Raw genomic sequence first — 19825 nt, 5'->3', positions numbered from 1 at the left:
CTCGTGCTAAAATCGAAAGTCACGACCTGTGTTATCTGAGGTCTGGAAAAGCCCAGCTCACTTGGTCAAAAAAGGCAGGCAGAGGACAGGAAGCAGGCATCGCACCGCACTCCCCTGATATCGGCTGATTCTAGCTTGTGTTCGTTTTTTTCAGCGCTTTGATTCTTTCATTTGCCGTGTTTTTCTGTGTTATGCTTCATGTGCTTTCTGCTTGCCATGTGAAGCACTCTTTGTTTTGACATATAAACAAAGATATTATTATCATTATTATTATTATTATTATTATTATTATTATAAATAGTTATAAACAGTCGAATAGGCAACTGGGGAAAAGTACTCTATTTATTAGAATATTATACAAAAGCTGTATCCATTAATCATGTGGTTCAAAGGTCACGCTTAACTGCGCATGCGTGCATTACCATGGTGGCACTGGCTGCGCCTGCTGGGGAAGTTGTGAAATTATTACCATAGTAAAGTTTTTAATGATAGAAATGGGTTGTTGACTCATTCATATATATATATATATATATATATTTTTACGTTTGAAACTCTTCACAGGGGGCACATCATACCGAAACTGAAGGGGGACCATGACAGCTAACGAGGATCAAGAGGTAAGAAAGAGTGGTGATGCAGGGGTAAGCTAGCTGCTGTTAGCGGCTAAGTGCTAGCTACTTGACGCTATCGTGGATGCCGGTTGCCCGTCGGGCGGCGAGGCGTGTGAGCGCGTCAGCTTCTGCCCAAGGTGCGGGGGCTCCGTCTGGACGAAACAGCTGTCGGACCGGAGTGTCGGGTGTCTTTCTCGCTGCTCTTGAGCCCCGATACGCGTCGTTCATGACGGGGAGAATGCAACGCCAAACTCCATTCAAAAGTCTGCCAAGTTAGGTGTGCGCAGTGTAGGGAGCTATGCCTGCCCCATAACCCATAAGTAAAGGTCTTCTCTGAATACAAAACGTCCTCTAATCCAGCCGGTGTGACGTTACATCTTAATGTCACCCATTAAGTGTCTTTCCTGTACCGAAGCCATGGCTCTGTACCGCATATTCCTGCAAAGTTTAATTTGCCGTGTTTCTGAATGGTGTTTGGCGCACAGAAGCTGCTGTGGATCCTTACACCTGACTAACCCCCCCCACCTCTGTCGCTCCCTCGCTTCTCCAATCACAGATGGAGCTGGAGGCTCTTCGCTCCATCTACGAGGGGGACGAGTGCTTCAAGGAAATCAGTCCGGCTTCCTTTCAGTTTAGGGTGAGCACTGTCCCCTGCCTTGTCCAACCGTGCTGGATGTAAATCCCCTCGAGATGCCTTCTCACGCTCACTTCACGTTGCCTCCCACTCTGTTTCCGTGCTATGCAACAGATAGGAGACCTCGAGGACACCAAAGCCTTCATCCTGGACGTCACATGGCCAGAGCCGTACCCTGAGACGGCCCCGCAAATCTCCCTCGATGCCTTTTTCAACAATAGAATGTAAGTTGAACGCGCAGTGGCCACTCTGTGCGGAGCTTTTATGCGAGTAGATCTTCTGTCGTTCATTGTTCCGTACAAGGCTGTAACACACGGCGGCGATGCTGTGTCTTTCCTCCCATGTTGACTTTTAATGACAGCTCCACGGAGACGAAGCAGCACATTCTGTCGAAGCTGGAGGAGCAGGTGGAGGCTAACCTGGGCACTGCAATGATGTACACCCTGTTTGAGTGGGCCAAGGAGAACCAGGAGGCCCTCATGGAGAACCACAAGCCTGTAGTCACCACTGTGGTCAGTATATCTCCTTTTTGTTTCTAGTCCATTTTCAGTATTTCTGTGTTTTCTACAAACAAAATTCACTCGAACTGTTGTTGCAGACGTTGACGCCCAGCAGCGAGGTGGTGAGTACCACCGCGATCGCCAAGAAGAAGGAGAGGAAGGAGCAGCTGACGAAGGCTCAGAAGAGGAGGATCATCAGCAGAACAGGTACGTCAGCTGCGTCTGTCCGAGATAGTCATCATCATTCTGGGATGGGGGGGTGGGTCGGGGGGGGGGGGTGCTCTGGCTTGTTTGTATTTCTTTAAACCAATCACGATCATCTTGGACGGCGCTTTCAGATAACAAAGGGGAGCTGCCAAGAGGTTGGAACTGGGTCGACGTGATCAAAGTAGGTGCACTTTACCTTCCCTCCACAAGGTGGTGCTCTTAACCAGCTTTAAGCCCGCAGTGACATTTCTCATTAACCTCTCTCTGTGTTCTTTTCTCTCTCTCCCGCCTCCCCACCACCACCACCTTCCGATCCCCCAGCATGTAAGTACAACAACAAAAAACCCCACCCGAATGAATTCTTTCGCTCAAAATTCTTCCTTCGTCTCATTGTTTTCCCCTGTTCCTTCCCCCGCAGCTGAGTAAAACGGGAGGAAAGGATGACGAGTAGGGCCCCCGAGGGCCCAGCGATCTGGTGCTGCTTTACACGAGGGAAGTGCAGCGCAGTCTGAACCTCGCTGCAGCCTGTTTGATGCTGCTACTCCTGTCCAGATGCCTTCACGCGTCCTTTCAGCTCCAACATTTAAACGCTCGACGTGGCTACTTTCCGCCCCGAGAGCCAAAAGCGGGCTCGACAGCGGATGGACTTCAGGACTCTCTCTCTCTCTCTCACACACACACACACACGTCCAGCAAAACATTCGAGACTTTGAAGCTGGGAATTTACCTTTTGCTGTGTTTATGTGTTGTTGTTTTTTTTTGTGGACTGCAGCCGAGTGAAGCTGCTCCAGTCATCCTCCAAGCAGGGCGGAGTGCGCGTGCGCTACTTGCTGTCACTGCCAGTGTTTTCAGGCTGCGACACCAGGCACCGGCCGCCATAAATGTCGGATTTGTGGTGGAATTTGAGCGGCACGACTTTGTGAAAGCAGAGGCATTTTTAATAACACACACAATGTAACTCCTCTCACCAGTCTATTATTTTGACGAATGGTTCTTTTCCCCCCAGGAGTTGAGAAATGTGGATTTTGTTTTATATATGTAAATAAAACCACATTTGGTCTACTGCTTGTCTACTAATGTTTGCAGAGCTGCGGACACAAACAAACAACAAACACATGAGTGCACTGGCAAAGAGCTGCCCTTTAAAAGCACGTGATTGGATGTGCCACTTCTTGCATTTGAATGCTCAGCAGGGGAGACTGCTGTGCAACAGCTGCAGTGAAGGTGCAGCGTTGTACCGGAGTCCACAGAGGAAGTGGAGGGACTTTGCCTTCAAAATAAAACGAAATCTCAGAATTGGCAAGAAGGAAGTGCAGCGCAGTCTTTGGCGTGGGCTGTCATTGACTGAGGTCCAGTCCCCTGTAATGTCTCCGGTTATTGGGGGGGGGGGGGGGGGGGGTCTGATATTATATCTGAACAGGTCAAGAAAAACGTTATTCGTGTTATTAAATAGTGTATTAAATACTGCGATCCCACCGCGGAAGAAATGACGAGCGCGTCCCCCAACCGAGAGACGCCGCGCGCATTTACGCACGGTGCACAGCAGCGTGTAGCTTCATAGATTATTTACATTTTACTGGGTCACGATCTAACGTTGGTTTAATGTTCTGTCTTCTTCTGCACATCCAGACGGACGCACACACACACACACACACACACACACACACACACACACACACACACACACACACACACACAGAGAGTCCTCATTTTTGGAAGTCTATGTCGCCCTTCAAGCATTCTATTTTGAAATCTGCGACCGGAAGTCGGGTCTGCCACTCTTTCCCACTTCACGCAGGTGGACGCGTCCCACACCGGGTCGGAGGGGACAGAATGTGGAGCCGCCACAGAGACGGGCTTCCCCCACTAAAGAACAAGAAAGTAAGCGTTTTTGAGACAGTTTGAATTGTCAGAAATAATAAGTATTACTGACTATTATTACGAGTCTAATTACTACAGTATTTCCTACAGTATGTAGGACCTAAAGCCTGTTGAGTTCATCCACTGCATTGCAACTGTAATATCTGATGTTACATCCACTCAGTCGTTGTGTGTTCAAAGGTTTTTAGTGACCATATTGCTAAAAAAAAAAGATTAGATTTCACCATAACGTGCTCATATAGATAGTTATGATGTTGTTAGGATATTATAAACAAATGTTTGGTCAGATATGTCTCTATGTTGTATTTGCTAATAGCCGAATTTCAGCCTCTAAGGTAATAAAGCGATGTTGTACACTGTATGTCTTGCAGGAGGACAGGGAGGCTGTAACCCTCCCGGCTATACACAATGGCCCGACGTCACTATGCCAGGTGGTCTGACACTTGACTGATGATTTCTGATGCTCACACGAAGCTAACACTAACTTAAATAAACAAACGGTTAGGAAGACTTACTGCAGTTCAAGATTCATTCCAGACACAAACAACCTCTGAATATTACAGTAGTATAACAGGTACTGACTTTGTGCCTCTTCGGCGGGGGGGGGGGGGGGGGGGGGGTCTAATACGTCAAACTTTTCACTCAAAGTGCTTTAATTTTGCCGTTACTGCAGGAACTTCCTGTACATATTCAAAATAAAATCCCTTCTAAACCAAACAGGAAATGAGACTGTGTGGTTAGACAGGCAACTAAAATGTTGTTTAAGTAGGCTATCTCTTTTCTAGGGCTAAAAACATAAATTGGGTGTGCGAGCTAGGCGCGCCGAAAACAAACGCGTTTTTACTCCAAAAGTACTGCGCACTATATTCTCTCGCGGGTGACTGTACGGCTGCACTTCGCCACCGCGGTGCGCGGTAGAATCTTGCGCGAGCCGTTTCCCGCCGAGAGAGCGAGCTCGCGGGCCGAGAACGCTCGAGTCGGCCCGGAGGAAGGGGCCGCCGTACGTGCATCAGCCGACGCTATCTTTGTGTATAGAATAGAATAGAATAGAAAATAGTGGTGTAGACCGGCTACCATGCCGCCGGACAAATAGAACAAGTATACAAGCCTGACTAGTTCCGTTCTGTTAGTTTTTTCCCCCCGCAAATAAACAAAAAACAAGCTTTAGACAACTGGAACTCGCCTGCTAGCATGACAGCTAGCACTAGCTTCGCTGTCGCGCGGAGGAGGCTAGCTCAGCTGGGAGGTGGGAGGTTCATGAGTGCCCCCATAACGCACTATAGATGTGGTCCTCAAGTGTTTCCCAATGGTGAAGATAGTATTTCTTCATTATTATAAATGTATTGATATATACATTTATTTATGGATGGAGAAACACTAGTTTTCTCTTATTTTTGACTGTATTATTATTATGATTTATAATAATAGAAATGTGAGATCCAGTGTTTTTGGAGCGTGACCCCTTGGTAGGAAAGTGCTTCGATTTGAACCACTTAAAAGTAAATAGATGAAGCAGTTTGTAGGCCTAAAAACATCCATCCCTGTTTCTTCTCTGATGCTCCTTATTTTGTAGAGGACAAACAGGAGGGGGCATGGCACCAAACCGAGCGAGGGGTCCAGTGTTACAAATCACCTCAGAGTAAGTACCCCGGGCCGGCCGCAAACACTGAAGTGCTAAATGTTTGCGCATTCATTTTTTGTCCTCTCTCTCCCTCTTTGTCTGTCCCGTGTTTGTCTCCAGCGTCCACCACAGTTGCCGCCTACAGGCAAAACCCCAAATAATCTTTACTTAGAGGACAGAATGACCGACACGCTGCCCCAAGGTCAGTTTGTCAAGGTACGTCCTTCCATCCTTAAAATGGCGCAAAGAGAGGTAAAGCTGTAAGCCTGAGGCCATTTCTTTCTCATTTGTCTGTAAAACATTTCTCATTTTTAATGTCAGGCGAAGGCTGCCAAGGCCTTACTAGATCTACATGAACGTGGAATAACAATTGAGGACTCACCAAAGTTACTGAGCAGCACGGAGGCACTCTTTGGAGAAGACGGGGACGAAGAAGAAGAAAGAGAGGGACCGGCCAAAGATGGTATGAAGGAGGACATAGAGACAGACGGTGGGACTTGTCTGTCTGTTAGGTCAAACAAAAATGACGTGGACAAAGGGAGTGACCACAACCCCCCCAGTGACAAGCTTGAGCCTCCGTTTCTTGTTGAAGAGAGGAGATTCATGGTCTACATATGTGGTGGATACAAAGGTAAGAATGAGCAGAAGATACTGTTTTCTGATTGGCGGGCAGGTCTTCGTCAGAATTGTTAATGAGTGACTTTTTTTTTTTTTTGCTCTCTGGGGGAGAGGCAGATGAGAACATTCATACCACTATCGTGTCTGTTTGATACGTATGAAGCTGGAGCCAGCGGCCGTTAGCCTAGCTTAGCATAACAGCTAGGAGAAGGGGGTAATGGCTAGCCTGGTTGTGTCCGACGGTAACAAAATCTGCCCACCAGCAACTCTAGCTGTTGTTGCTCTCTATTGTTTCCTCTAATAAGTTGTATTAAATATTAAAAAATAAAGCTGAAATAAGCTATTTTCTTAAAGCTGCACTAATCAATAATATTTGTGAATGATCACCAACTCTGCAGAGCTTTTTAGCCGCTTTTAGCACGTTGTTTTGGCTTTCTCATCAGCCTTGTTTCCAGCTGCTCATCGCCGAACAGCAGTCAGACTTAGAGTTAGAGAGTATCTGGTGGAGATAGTGGAGCATTTAGCAGCTAAATAGCCAGATATGTTCCTCGGGAGGTGGTGGAGACCAAAAACAGAGCTAAAAGAGAGAGAATATTGAAATTCAAGTTCATCAGGTGGACACAAACGCGACTTAAACTGATGTTAATGTTGCCGCCGTGTCTGTTACGCAACTGTTACCCTGTGAAATCTTGCTTTTGCTTTTTTGATCGTTGACCTCATGACGCTGGCTGTGGTCAGAGATGGAACAGATGCAACTAAAGCCTGCATAGTTTTGACGTTAACATTTCGCGGTTTTGTTCCATATCGGCTCCATGTGACCTTCAGCTCCATCACCACAGTGCTTGGCAGCGTATTCCGCCACGTAACTGTATTTTGTATTCAGAATTTGTCTTCCGCCATTGACGTGTGTGTTTGATTCAGACACAGTTGCAGAGAGAAGTGCGCTCATGGAGAGCGCGTATCCCCGGCTGTATCTGTACTGTAAGCAGAGAGGCTACGACTTCAGGATGGTTGACCTCCGCCGGGGGGTCGGGGCGCCTGTGTCTGAACGCCACGACACCGTAGAGCTGCATGTGGAGACTCTCCAGAGATGTCAGGAAACCCAGGGAGCGAACTTTGTCGTAAGGCACCGTCGTGTGGTTTTATTCGACATCTGTTCGCAGATGATGAATTCATGTGTGATTCTCTGCTGGTCAGTTGTTTGTAGGACAGAAGTGTGAGGTCCAGAGCCTTCCCTCTACCATAACCAGAGAGGCCTTTGAGGCCATAGTGAGAGTGGTTGAGAGAGACCGGCAGCAAATGTCCAGGAACCAACCAGCGGAGGACTTTCCTGCCTCAGACTCCCAGTCCAGCATCACTACAGACGGCAGCTCTGGCAGCAGTTTCGTCCAGGATTCCGCTGACGGCAATGATCTGAGTTTTGGAGAACAGGCTACATCCTCAGGACTGCTGAGCCAGAGCTCCAGTTCATTTTCAGAGGGAGAGGTGGCCAGACTCAGCCCTGTGGGTACAAGGAGCCTGGAGGATTTGGACCAAGACCTAACATTACTCCACTTGTGCTACAAGCTCGACGAGAATCGCCTCCCTCCCGTCTACCGTTTACTTCCCATCAGGTGAGGACAGACTCGCTGGTGGCAGCTCATGGTGTGGATCAGATCATGACATGCTCTCATACTATTAGAATTGCAATGTCAGCCGGTCAGCCCGTGGTCCAGACTGAAATATCTCGACAACTATTAAATCTTACGGCGGGTCATCGGCTTTGAACGGTTGGGTTGAGAGAGAGAGAGAGGAAAGACCAATGGGTTTACCATGAATAACCAGAGGAAAGCTCATCTCTATCGCTCTCTCTGTCGTCCTGTCGCAGCAGTTAGTGGGGGTTTCAGTGGGGGGAAACATCTGAGCACAGGTTTAACAGTCACCATTCATTATCTCCTGGCGGCGTTCACAGCTCCCGCCATCCCGACATGTTGGGCACAGACGGGGAGCGTGGGAGGCAGGCCAGGAAGGACTGGAGCACGACCTGCCACAGACTGTGGGGGGTTCTGCGACGCAGCGCGGGGGAGGCCCTTGGGCAGGAGGAGGCATCGCTGTTACTCAGAACAGGTGCGGTAGGGTTGGAAAACATACACTGTTTTGGTTTCGGTTTTGTCCACCTCTCATTTGATAGAGGTTTCTCCTTGATCCCTCTGACTAGAGAAATGATTCCACTGTGCTGATTTGTTGTCCTATGGTTTAAATACAGTGACAGGAAGTCATTTCAAGGGGTACATGCTAACTTCCAAATGTTGATAAATGTCTAACATGAGACTTTGTAGTGTCAAGCCAATGACAAACAGCAGCTGTCGGCGTTATCTTACATTGTTGCATTGTGCATAGTTCTCGACTGGGAGGTGGAGACAGGTCTGCAGTCTGTAGGTGAGGCCCCCCCTGAGGAGCACTGCCACTGCTACAAGAGGCTCATCCCAGATCTCTACTGCAACCTGCAGAGCGAACACGTCGCTCGGTACGCCGACCTCCTGAAGGGACGAGCTCGGCTCGACCCGGTTCTCGGCAGAGCACACCAGCAGTTCATGGACCGGCTCCACAAAAAGGTATTTTCGACTGTTAGGACGAGCTGCGGTGATGTTTTTTTTTTTATTACTGAAAGGAAGAAAAGCCTCTGAGAGGGTTGAGAGGCCCTGGTAACTGTAGCTTATAGCACAAGCTAAGGACAGGCAGTGTTTTGTTAGAAGTGGGAGCCCGCAATTTAGCATCTAAACTGTTCCGTGTGCTACAGCTGACTAGCCAATTTCGCTACCTAGCCTTAGCCCTGACATTGGCAGTGCAGGCCCCCCCCCGTCTTTCAGTTCTGCCTCTTATGTACATTTTATTCATTTCTATGTCGACATCATCCAGCTGCGCCACACCAACATCTATGAGCGCAATGTCGGATGGGGACGGAAGGGGCTGAACCCAAAACACAATCGGTCGCACCAGTTCTACACCGAGCGCATCTGCTCCCACTTCCAACGGACTGTCATCAATTCCCTCAACAAGTACAACACACACGTGGAAACTTTTTTTTTTTTATATAAACTAGTAAATATCTCTGTGTTGTACGAGCCACTTTATGCACTTTTACTATTCCAGAGTGATGAAGGTCACCAAAACCCGAGGCCCTTTTGACGCGGTGAGGAGAGAAGCTGCCAGAGTGCAGATACAGGAGGAGATGCGACGCCACGTCAACTACGGACTCCATCTGTGAGTGGGTCATCGCCTTTCTTGTCCATTACCAATCGCTCGAGCTGGCTATGCGCCACAGTCTGGGGTGCTAGGTGACAGCGACTCATGATTCGCTTGCTCACCAAAATCACAAAATGTGTTAATTAGTGAAGATTATCTCGCTGAACAGAACGTGTTAAGTATCGCAAACCTTCGTCGGAATGACTTAGTTTCCCTCTGAAATGTCACCGTTTCAAATGCTGGTGTGACTGGGATTTTGCCATCCATGGTGACTCAAAGAAAGAACAGGCATTACTCCAACTTGACGGACAGAGCAGCCGCCACTCGAGCTGGGCTACTCAGACCATTTAACAGAGCGAATGTAGTTCTTAAGTGTATTTCCTCACACGCTAAAGCTGTCCCCCTCCGTGCCTCAGTGGGAAGGGCTGTACTTTGAGGCAGGCTTTCCTAGCCGACGTGAAGAAGGCAGTGCAGCAGTCAAGTACCCGGCCCGTCCTCCTGCTGGGTCCACCAGGCTGGGGGAAGAGCACCACCATGGCGGCAGTGGCCCAGCTCGCACCCTCTTGGCTACCTGGGTGAGATGCTGGATCACATGGTAGCGATAAAGTATTTCAGTTTGCGGTGTTCAACGTACAGTTAGAAATCCAATTTACATATATGGATACAGATAACATACATTCAAGTACAAACTAAATACGATAAATCAACCATCAGTGTGTCATTGATTGAACCATTCCACTTTTTTTAACGTCTCATTGTTTCAGAGCTGTGAAGATATTGGTGCACTTTATTGGCTTCACCGGGGAGAGCAGGAATGTTCGTCTGGTCCTGCAGAGACTCTGTGTCCAGCTGGCTGAAACCTACTGTCCCCACACACAGCTGTCAGAGGTACTGGACCATCTCTAGTAAACACAGCTGCATCGCATCTCACCCGACTGACCTGCGACTGATCTGATGGACTCTGGTATACGCGTCGGTTCTGGGTCTAAAGGGTTGTTTGTCCCCTCTAGGATTTCCCTCAGCTGATCAATGAGTTCCACTCTCTGCTGGGCCTGGTGGGAGCGGAGAGGCCCCTTGTGGTCCTGCTGGACGGGCTAGATGAGCTGTCTGAGGAACATGGTGCAGACCTCTCCTGGATCTTAACCCCTCTACCTCTAAATGTCCGCCTCATCCTATCTGCCACCACTGACTCCCCCTGCACTCACGCTCTGCAGGTCAGTAGAGCCGAATTAAAGCAGACGGAATTTCACAGTGGCAGCAGAAAGGAGGATGCAGCAAAGAAACATAGTAATGTGACAAATGGGAAATGTAGAGTATCAAGCCGTATACAACCAACAGCATGGCTAGAATGGATTACTTCAAATGTGAGTTTCAGGTATATTTGCAGAAGGAATAGTATGTAAAAACTCTAAAGGCAAAGGTGTTCTGAGCCAACGGATGTGGCTCAGCCACCTGAAGTCACCAATTAGAGTCAAGTAAATATGTGATTTATAGTTGACAGATTTCTCTCTCTCTCACCTTCCCCCAAAAGTCAGCCCACCCCACAGTCCTGCCCCTCCCTCCACTCAGCCCAGGTGACATCACAGCAGCATTAGAGACCAAGCTGCAGGCTGACCGACGGTGTCTGCAGGAGCAGCAGTGGCAGCTGCTGGTCCAGGCCTGTCTGTCTTGTCCCTGCCCTCTGTACCTGGAAGTGGCTTACTCTGAGAGCCTGCTCTGGACCTCCTACTCCCCCCAGGCCAGCCTCAGCCTTCCAGCCAGCCTACGGGGCCTCTATCTGGGCGTGCTGGCTCGCCTGGAGAGAGAGCTGGGGAGGCAGCTGGTGGGACAGGCTGCATCTCTGATATCCATCTCACGTTGGGGTGTCACTGAAGAGGTGGGCAAAGCTATATTTAACTAGAAACTGCACACACACATAAACACCAATCGCTTTCCACAGCATGGCAATACGTTTTTAGATTGATTTCGTACAGCAGCCAGTGGTTCAGCATCCTTTCAGTGCACAATAAAAATCAACTTGCAGATACTTCAACCTTGCTTGAGATAGGTGATTTATTGCAATGAACATCTATAGCCTTCAGGCTGATGCAGGTAAAACCTGTGCCTGTGATCACACAGTGGCCATCCTGATTTGGACACAGGCGTGGGTTGAAAATTGGTTGGACGCTGCCTGGCTTGAGGATGTGGTTAGCCTAGCTTTGCACAAAGACTGCAAATACATACCACCGCCAGTGTGTATTCACCAGTGTGCAAGAAAAAGGTTTGTATGTGAATGGGGTCAGTTTGAAATTCTGATCCAGTTCGTGTTTATGTCCATCCTCAGGAGTTACTGGACCTACTGGCCCAAGATGGGAAGGTGCTCCAGGAAGTGACCTTACATCATTCCTCTTCCAGCCATCCCAGGGTGCCTTATGTGTTGTGGGCTCGACTGAAACGTGACCTCGGCCGTCACCTAACAGAGGTCAGGACAGATGCAACGTGGGTGTACTGCTGGACGCATTCGGAGCTGAGCCGTCTGTGCATAAACCACTATTTGAAAACCGACGATTCTCGTATGGCCGTGCATGCAGGCTATGCTCACTACTACAGAGGCAAGTCGCAGCACGCACACATATTTCAGCCACTGGCATGGACACTGGATGAGGCGGAGGACGGCGAAGGTAGGACTAAAAGTTACAGATTCAATCTGAGGAAGCTTCACGGTTTGCCCTACCACCTGGTCCGCTCAGGCCAAATCCTGCCCTTCCTGTCTGAATGCATTTTCAACTACGAGTTCCTGCTACATAAAGCCTGGGGTCTGTCTGTCCTGGACATCGAGGAGGACCTGAAGAAGGCTGTGCTGCCAGACAAGTAGGTCCTAAACCAATCCAGCTTGTGATATTTGTTGTTTTAGACCCCAGTCTGTCCTCTCTCCACTGCTGTCGTGTTTATCTGTGTGAATACAGTATGTATCCCCACCGCCTCCTTCTGTCCCAAGGGTGCTGGTGGACGTGGAAGTGCTGTCGGGTGCTCTGGAAATGTCCCGAGCGGTGCTGCTGCAGGACCCCTGTCAGCTCGCCTCCCAGCTTATGGGTCGACTGGGACAAATGGTCACAGAGGACCGTCCTGTTGCCAAAGGTATACTGTGAGAGAGTCTGCCTTTAAATTGTGTTTGAAATATCAGACGCTGTACAGTATCTGATATATGACCTGTGCCTGAGTTTCATAACATTAAATGATTAATAACCATAACTTTATTTATTTGACCATTTAAAAAAACAAGTTACCCAGTGGTGTACAAAAATAAATTAAAATTAAAATGTATAGATCAAGAGTGAATGTAATAAATAAACACAAATAAGGCTAGATCTATTACAATTCTATTATTAATTGCAGATGTTTTGAGGTGGCTGGTTTTTAACTGCTGTAAGGGAGGCAAAGATTTGCTCAGTTTCCTGGATGGTTTTATTAAACTCGACAGAGAAGTAGATCTGGCAGTCGTCTGCGTAGAACCGGACACAGCCTAACCCCAGAGAGTGTATTGTCTAAGCCGTGTGTCCGACCCAGGTGACCCACTGAAGTTCAGCTACCTCCATGCTCTGCTGGCTCAGTGTGCCCAGTCCTCCCTGCCTGTGTTGCTGCCCTGCTCCACCTGCTTGGTGCCCCCAGAAGGCCTCCAACACACCCTGCTGGCTGGTAACACATCACACACACACACACACACACTGTTTTGCTTCACAGAGTTGCCATTCTTAGTGTTCATACTCTAATTTTGCTATGTTGCCTTTCTATGTTTACTGGACTTGTTGAATACACCTAAAACTTAGTACTGTTGTAAATAAAGTAGTACATACTGTATATGTTGTGTAAATGTAGCTGCATGCTTTAACTCTATAATGAAATAATCCAATTGTATGATGGTGTGTTTACTAACCAGGTCACCTGACCAATGTGACTGCCCTGGGAGGGGGGCAGAAAGGACCCTTGGCTGTCACAAGTGAATCCGATGGAAGCCTGAGGTTTTGGGATCTGGAGCAGAGGCGGATCACCAGGAGCCTGGACACTGCGGGGGGATTTGTGGGAGATTCAATCACCCTGGGTCTGCATGACAGGATGCTCATAGTCTGCATGGGACAAAGTCTGCAGGTTGGACTCTGGCTGAATTTAGTTTCGCTGCCAGGAAGCTTGTAACCATGATGTTAAAACAAAAGATATCATCATAAAAACAACTTGCTAGCTTTTAGGATCCATACATCAAGATAATTTGGATATGTAGGTTTCCGGGAAAGGCAAAAAAGAAAAGTTTGTATTTTACCAAACGCCAAGAGTTTTAGCAGCAGAAAGACTGTTGTTTCAAAATGTATGTAAAACACACTGAAATACAACTTGTGGCTGTTGTTTCAGGTGAGAGAGGTTGAGTCCGGGCGAGTTGTGTACTCAGAGAGTGACTCGGTGGACCTTCCCATAGTAACCACGACTTGCGATGGACAGCTGCTGGTGGTCTTCTACGATGGAACTCATCTAGTCAAGGTACTGACGGCTAGAGCTGTACACTACCTGCCCAGCGCCGAGCAGCGGACAGACAAAGTCAGTGTTTTGTTTTAATCTTGTTCGCTCGTTAGGTTTTTGACCTGGCCTCCTCCTGCTCGCTGCTGCACTGTGTTAACATTTCCATGGAGCGCGAGGCCATCCACAAGGACCGCTCCATCCTGCTGTCCAGCAGCTCCGTCAGAGACTACGTCCTCTTTGCCTACAGGTCAGACAGCATCACTTTCATTCAAATATAGTCTACGTCACCCAAAAACACCTCTTTCTTTGGGAGCATTGTCCCGTTGCTGCCTTGGCTTTGACTGATGTTGTGTGTTTTCATCAGAATAAAGAAACTGCACACATTAAAACCCTGTTTCCACAGCAGGCCACATCCCAGTAGGTCACCATGACTGTCACGTTCACAATGAGTGACTGAGTGTCACTGCGAGTGACCTCGTTCTTAAATAATATCACGCGTCCCTTTTGTTAACAAGCTGTGAAAACAGGGCCCCATAGTATCCAGACAGGTTTCACCACCGGGTTTGATAACAGTCGTGAATTATTAAGGCAGGCCTCTACTCGTGTGCCTCACCGGTGTAGTGAAGCACGGAGGCGATGCCCTCATGCCGTAGCTCCTGTCGTGTACATGAGCGACGCCGAAGCTGATGCCCAGGGGATAACATGCAGGGAGAACAAAAGTTTCCAGAGGAGTGCTCCTTCATTCTGCTATCGTCTAATTGAAACTGAAACTGAGGGCAGTGGCGTGTGTGCTCTCAGAGTAATTAGCGCAGAAGCCATACCTTCACACCTGACAGGAGGAGGTATCGGATAAACAACAAACCAGGTCACTGGTGGTTGCTGGTAATACAAGACGGCACGGATGGTGACAGCACGGAACCCCTCGGGGCATCAGCTCATTAACGGCTCCCTCGCTTTCGGTGTGTCGGCGTTAAATGAAAGCTCTCGTAATAGTAAATTACATAGTTAATATAAGTAAATAGCTAAGAACCGGCCTAAATTTAAGAAACACAAAATGCCAAAACCCTTAACTCATGCACCTAATCATACTTCAGATTTCTGCTGAGAAAAAAAATAGACTGGGATTGAGATTGAATGTACATTATTGCCTCATGTTACACCATAAATGGAGAGCTGCTCACGGCTGATAAGAAATGTATATGGCGGTGCAGTGACTCCAGTAACATCTCAGAACATCGTCGAATAAAATAATAAATCAATTGATCAGTTGTTCTACCTGCCAGAATTGTCACAGTATAGAATAGGGACAACACCTTTAACGTGAACTTAAAAATAAGACATTTTAAAATCAGATGTGGCGCCTTGGACTCTACCAGTCTGACTTTGATGCCTCTGGTTTCTTTATACATTTTGGCACTGTGTTCTGTTAATGCTGTACATTTTCAGTTATTTGATACTTGCTCCTCTCTGTGTGCGAGGTCTGGTGGTGAGGCGGCGGTATTCGGCGCCAGAGGGGGCGCTGTGCTGTCCGTCCTGACGGCTCAAAGCGGCGCTGCCTCCATACAAGCTGTGGAGACCACCGAGGACTACCTGCTGCTCTTCTGCAGGTACCCCCCCCCACCCCTACAAACCGCACTGCAGGGTGAACGCAGCTGCAAATCCTGCATTTGCTGTAACGTCTGATTTAAATGGCTTGCAAAATATTGTTGGAGGAGTAAAATGCTGAGAAGGAAAATGAACTCTTTTGGTCCCACATGTAACGTAAGGATAAATAAGTAATAATAAAGGGTATTAAGTCAAGCCCTTGACATGTGTTGATGTCCCTGGACTTCATTTTGACACCTCACTGTGGTGAACATTCCCCTCTTACCACCCGCTTCGTGCTTCACCTGTGTCAGATACCCGTACAGGAGGGGCAGTGAAATCGTCCACATCGAGCTCTTCGGCACCGCCTCCTTCCTCTACCTGCGGTCTATACTGGGCTGCGGCCAGGACGGCATCCCCCAGGCCACCGTCAACCGGGCAGGGACTCACGTCGTGGCCTTCTGCCCCTCCCCTCGCACCGGCATCACCGAGCTGGTCACCTGGAACCTGGAGACAGAGGACCACAAGCACGTCACCCGCTTCCCAGCAGTACTGACCAAAGGTTTGTCCCTCCCCCTACCAGGAATTGTTGCAACAGTGGCGGCATGGCAGGTTCTGGGAAGGTTTGGATTTCTCAACATTTACGCATTTCTACAAACATCTGAAAGGACACTAGGGCTAACTAGCTGTACAAGAACAATGTCCTTTATTTCCATGTCTTCTATATGGATCATTAACTGGTGAGAATGCTCACTTTTTTTTTCCCCCTTTGACGTGTAGCTTTAGCACCTCTCTTGCGTCGCTACACAGCAGAGTTAGCATGTTCATACGAGTCAGACAGACACATTAAGAGGTCAGCCGGAGACAGCAAGCTCGTGGTTGTTACTATTATTAGCTCTGTTAGCGACAGTCGCCATTTCGGGCCAACAAAATCGACGTATGACACAATGTAGCTACTGTTGATGGGTGGTCACAAGCACAGCAGGCCACGCCTGACCACGCCCAACATGCGGAGCTGTTTCCTCGACCTCAAAAAGCTATGACTGTTGCAATTTCCCTTCAGGCCTGTGCTTTGACCTGCGCTTCTGCCTGGGGATCTGCAGCGGAGAGAAGTACCTCCGCCTGTGGGATCTGACCTCCAGGATCAGTGACCAGACTCTCACCTACAACATCCATAAGCGCCGGAGGGACGGCACGGAGGACGTCGTCCCCATGGGGAAAACCCCGAGGTACGTGCGGAGATGTAGCCCTGACAGTCACTTTGTGTTTCCATCCCGTGATGCTTCTGGTCCAGTGTGAAGATGACTTCCATCCATCTGCAATGCATTTTGGAGCAACCTGTACTGGGTCCTGCTGATACATCACACATTAATAAATATATTGGCCCTTTCCAGATATTCGTCAATATCATTCACATATGTTGTGGTGGTTGTAAAAGAAAGTTTGATTCTGTTTGAGCTGAACAGATTCATTCACAGGAAAACGGTGGAAGGTCTTGCTGCGACAGCACCCCTTCTTCTCGCACGTCTTGCACCCAGTGACACAGCAGTAAGATGACATGACCAGCCAGTTGGATGTAAAGAGATCTCTCTGGCGTATACTGGGCGACTCACCCAAGCCTTGTTGTGAAATCAAGATGGCGACACGTGTGAAGAGGGCTGCCTCTTTAAAGGTTCCATGTTATGCTCATTTCAGCTCTAATGTTTTTATTCTGGGGCTCCACTAGAGCAGCTTTGCATGATTCACAGTTGAAAACAATCCTTATGTATCTCCTCCTGGCCCTTCCTGCAGACCCTCAGTTCCCCCCCCCTCGTTTCAGACAAACTGAACAACCTCCAAACACTTGAAGAGCAGTCCTGAGCAGAGCGCTCCAATAACTTAGACTGATCGTGACGTATTAGCTGCTGCTGTTGTAATTCCAAGGTGGAATGCAGGAAATATCCAGGACCCCATGCGACTAAATTGTTTGTGTCCTTATGACTGCCCCAAACCTACTGTGTGCTTGCTACTGTAGAATGGAGCATTTGAATTTTGAGTTGTCTTTTTCACATTTGGCACTTTTTATTTTCAGAGGGATTTTTTATTTATTTATTTATTTTTGCCAGGAAATGTGTGAAACGTATTGGTATCGGGATCAGCACTGTCCAGGCACCACACAAGTCTGTATTTGCATTGCGGCGGCATCCTCCTTTGATGGAGTTTGGCTCCCTCTGCCGGCAGGTACGCCGTGTGCCGCTCCGTCAGAGCCGGGACGGTGTCTGTGTGGAACCTGGCGAGGCGGCGCTTCGCCTGTCGACCGGTCAGAGTGGAGCGCGGCCTCTACAGCAGCACCGACGCGGTGCTCGCCCATGACTTCAAGCTTTACATCTTAACAGACAGAAGCACACACAGCAACACGGATCCACAGTCATGTCGATTCCAGGTCAGACTCTCTTTTGATGTTGATTTTCGCACATTCATCAGTAGGTTGGGGATTAGTGAACTAACCATACCCCTCCCGGTCACAGTAACGTGTCGGTCATGTTTGTCCTCCCAGACTCTGCTGGTGTACGATCTGATTAAGCGGAGCTACGTGAGGAGACAGAGTGGGATCACAGTTGTTCCCTGTCCTCAGCACGAGTACTGCATTCTGGAGGACGGACGGACTCTTCTGGGCCTATCAGAGACCAGGCGAGTTGGTCTGCGAAACACAGGGAGTGTGGGAAGTTTGCAATTATAGGGATAATTCATACCACGCAAGGGTAGAAAATGTCTTGAAAGTTAAGAACATGACACAACAAAAAGCTGTATGACATGTAGTTGTATAATTTGAGGCTCCTTGTTGTTCAGACACCCTACATGCATTTATTCCTCACACAGATTTCATTGAAACGCGTGTCATGTTGTAGCAGAGTAGCCCTTTCTAACCTCGATTGGAAAGGCAGCGGGAAGAGGGTGGAAGGGGGGGACTAACAAAGGCAGCATGGAGGAGAACAGAGGGAGGAGCGGGAGTGACTAAAGAAGGAGATGACTAAAAGTTTCATCCGGTTTCTGGACATCTTGGCGCCTGAGAGTAAGCGAAGTGGCCTGGCTTGACTTCCTGGACTTCCCCGATCCCCGGAGCGGGTTTGGGTGAATCTTGTTCAGCTACCTCTTTGACCTGACATTTAGCGGACAAACAGCTTGATTAATAATCGTAACCATTTGATTAGGTTGCTTATGAATTTATTTTGGTTGTTATTTGGCTTGAATACGAAAAGATGGAATTGATGGTTTGTGGTTTGTAGCAACAGTAACGGCCCATCTCTCCCAACTTGTTTTTATCAATATTTTTAAAGTGACAGATTTGGGATTGTGATTATTCCCCTGTCTGGCACCCCAACTCTTACTCTGAATATTTGGGATGAACCTACGCTACAACGTGAACCGAATTTTAATTAAAAATGAACGCATCAGACCCGTTAACCAAGCTATTCTTGCTGTGCATTTCATGTCGACCCTCAAAGACCCACTTCAGCGGAACCCCACTTTAAATTTCTGTCCGTTGCAGAGATCATCTGATCCTGTGGGACCTGGACTCCGGCTCCGTCAAGCGTGAGATGAAAGCAGTCGCTGTCCAAGACCCGCGGCCCGATGTGACGCCACGCGGTGAGACAACGCGCGAGCTGCCCGACCCTCCCTCTGCGAACGGACACCAGTCACCACCAACATTTTACATTTTACAGTGGGTGCTTAGTCGACGCACAGATCCAACCAAATCTGGCTTTAATAGATGCAATACTACGGTGTAAAAGTGCTAAATAAATGCAAAATAGCACTTGAAGTAGCACAAGTAAAAGGTAGGGAGCAGGTCGGGCCAGTCCTGTCACGGGAATGAGTGAGTGAGTGAATGAATGAATGAAGTGTCCCCTCCTTCCCTCAGCGACGCCGTGGGACGTTCGGACAGAGAGCCGGCCTGCGAAGGAGAGGAGGCCGGAGAGAGAGGCACACCAGTCCATAGAGCAGTACCTCCTCAGTGGAGATGAACGGGTACGCACAGTAAGGAGAGAGAAATCAACATTTCCATCAGGTGTAAGATTATGCTCACGACTTTTGGCAAAAAACAGTCATACTGCACGTTACAGTTATAACGTCACTGCATTAGCGCTTTCTGTATTGCATCAGCCTCCATGACATCTTTTGTTTTTCCAGGTGGTGGTGTGCTCCTACTTTGCCCACCACCTCAATGTCTTCAGCACGGTTTTGCAGGAGCACCCGCGCACCCTGGAGGCCGCGACGTCACTGCTGAGCCTCCACACAGCGGCTGTTACCCACACAGGCAGTCACCTGGTGCTGACCAGCTACGACCGAGGCCAGAGGACGCCCTACGTCGCCCTGTGGGACCTGAACAAAGGGGCCGTGGGTTGCTCCCGTTTGTCACCGCTTTGAGTTCACTCTAAACGCGTGTCCCTCGCATTTTTCAGTTTTTCTCCCGATG

General features: G+C 48.5%; 1 protein-coding gene across 1 annotated transcript; it reads left to right on the top strand.

The window, feature by feature from the left end:
• Positions 1-465: 465 nt before the first annotated feature.
• On the top strand, positions 466-2968 carry rwdd (RWD domain containing 4). Its single transcript, XM_070929973.1, has 8 exons — positions 466-617; positions 1168-1248; positions 1360-1469; positions 1607-1757; positions 1844-1952; positions 2084-2133; positions 2274-2276; positions 2371-2968. The coding sequence occupies exons 1-8, from the start codon at positions 594-596 to the stop codon at positions 2401-2403; spliced, it is 561 nt and encodes a 186-aa protein (XP_070786074.1). The 5' UTR covers positions 466-593; the 3' UTR covers positions 2404-2968.
• Positions 2969-19825: the final 16857 nt, after the last annotated feature.

Source organism: Enoplosus armatus, chromosome 23, assembly GCF_043641665.1.
Source record: "Enoplosus armatus isolate fEnoArm2 chromosome 23, fEnoArm2.hap1, whole genome shotgun sequence".
Classification (NCBI taxonomy): domain Eukaryota; kingdom Metazoa; phylum Chordata; class Actinopteri; order Centrarchiformes; family Enoplosidae; genus Enoplosus; species Enoplosus armatus.
The sequence above is the reverse complement of the archived record's forward strand: the minus strand, read 5'-3'. Positions and strand labels throughout refer to the sequence as shown.

Coding starts and splice junctions, on each gene's coding strand:
- rwdd (XM_070929973.1), top strand. CDS start 594: ATGACAGCTAACGAGGATCAAGAG. Junction 1,470..1,606: donor GCCTTTTTCAACAATAGAAT/GTAAGTTGAACG, acceptor TTTTAATGACAG/CTCCACGGAGACGAAGCAGC. Junction 1,758..1,843: donor AGCCTGTAGTCACCACTGTG/GTCAGTATATCT, acceptor CTGTTGTTGCAG/ACGTTGACGCCCAGCAGCGA.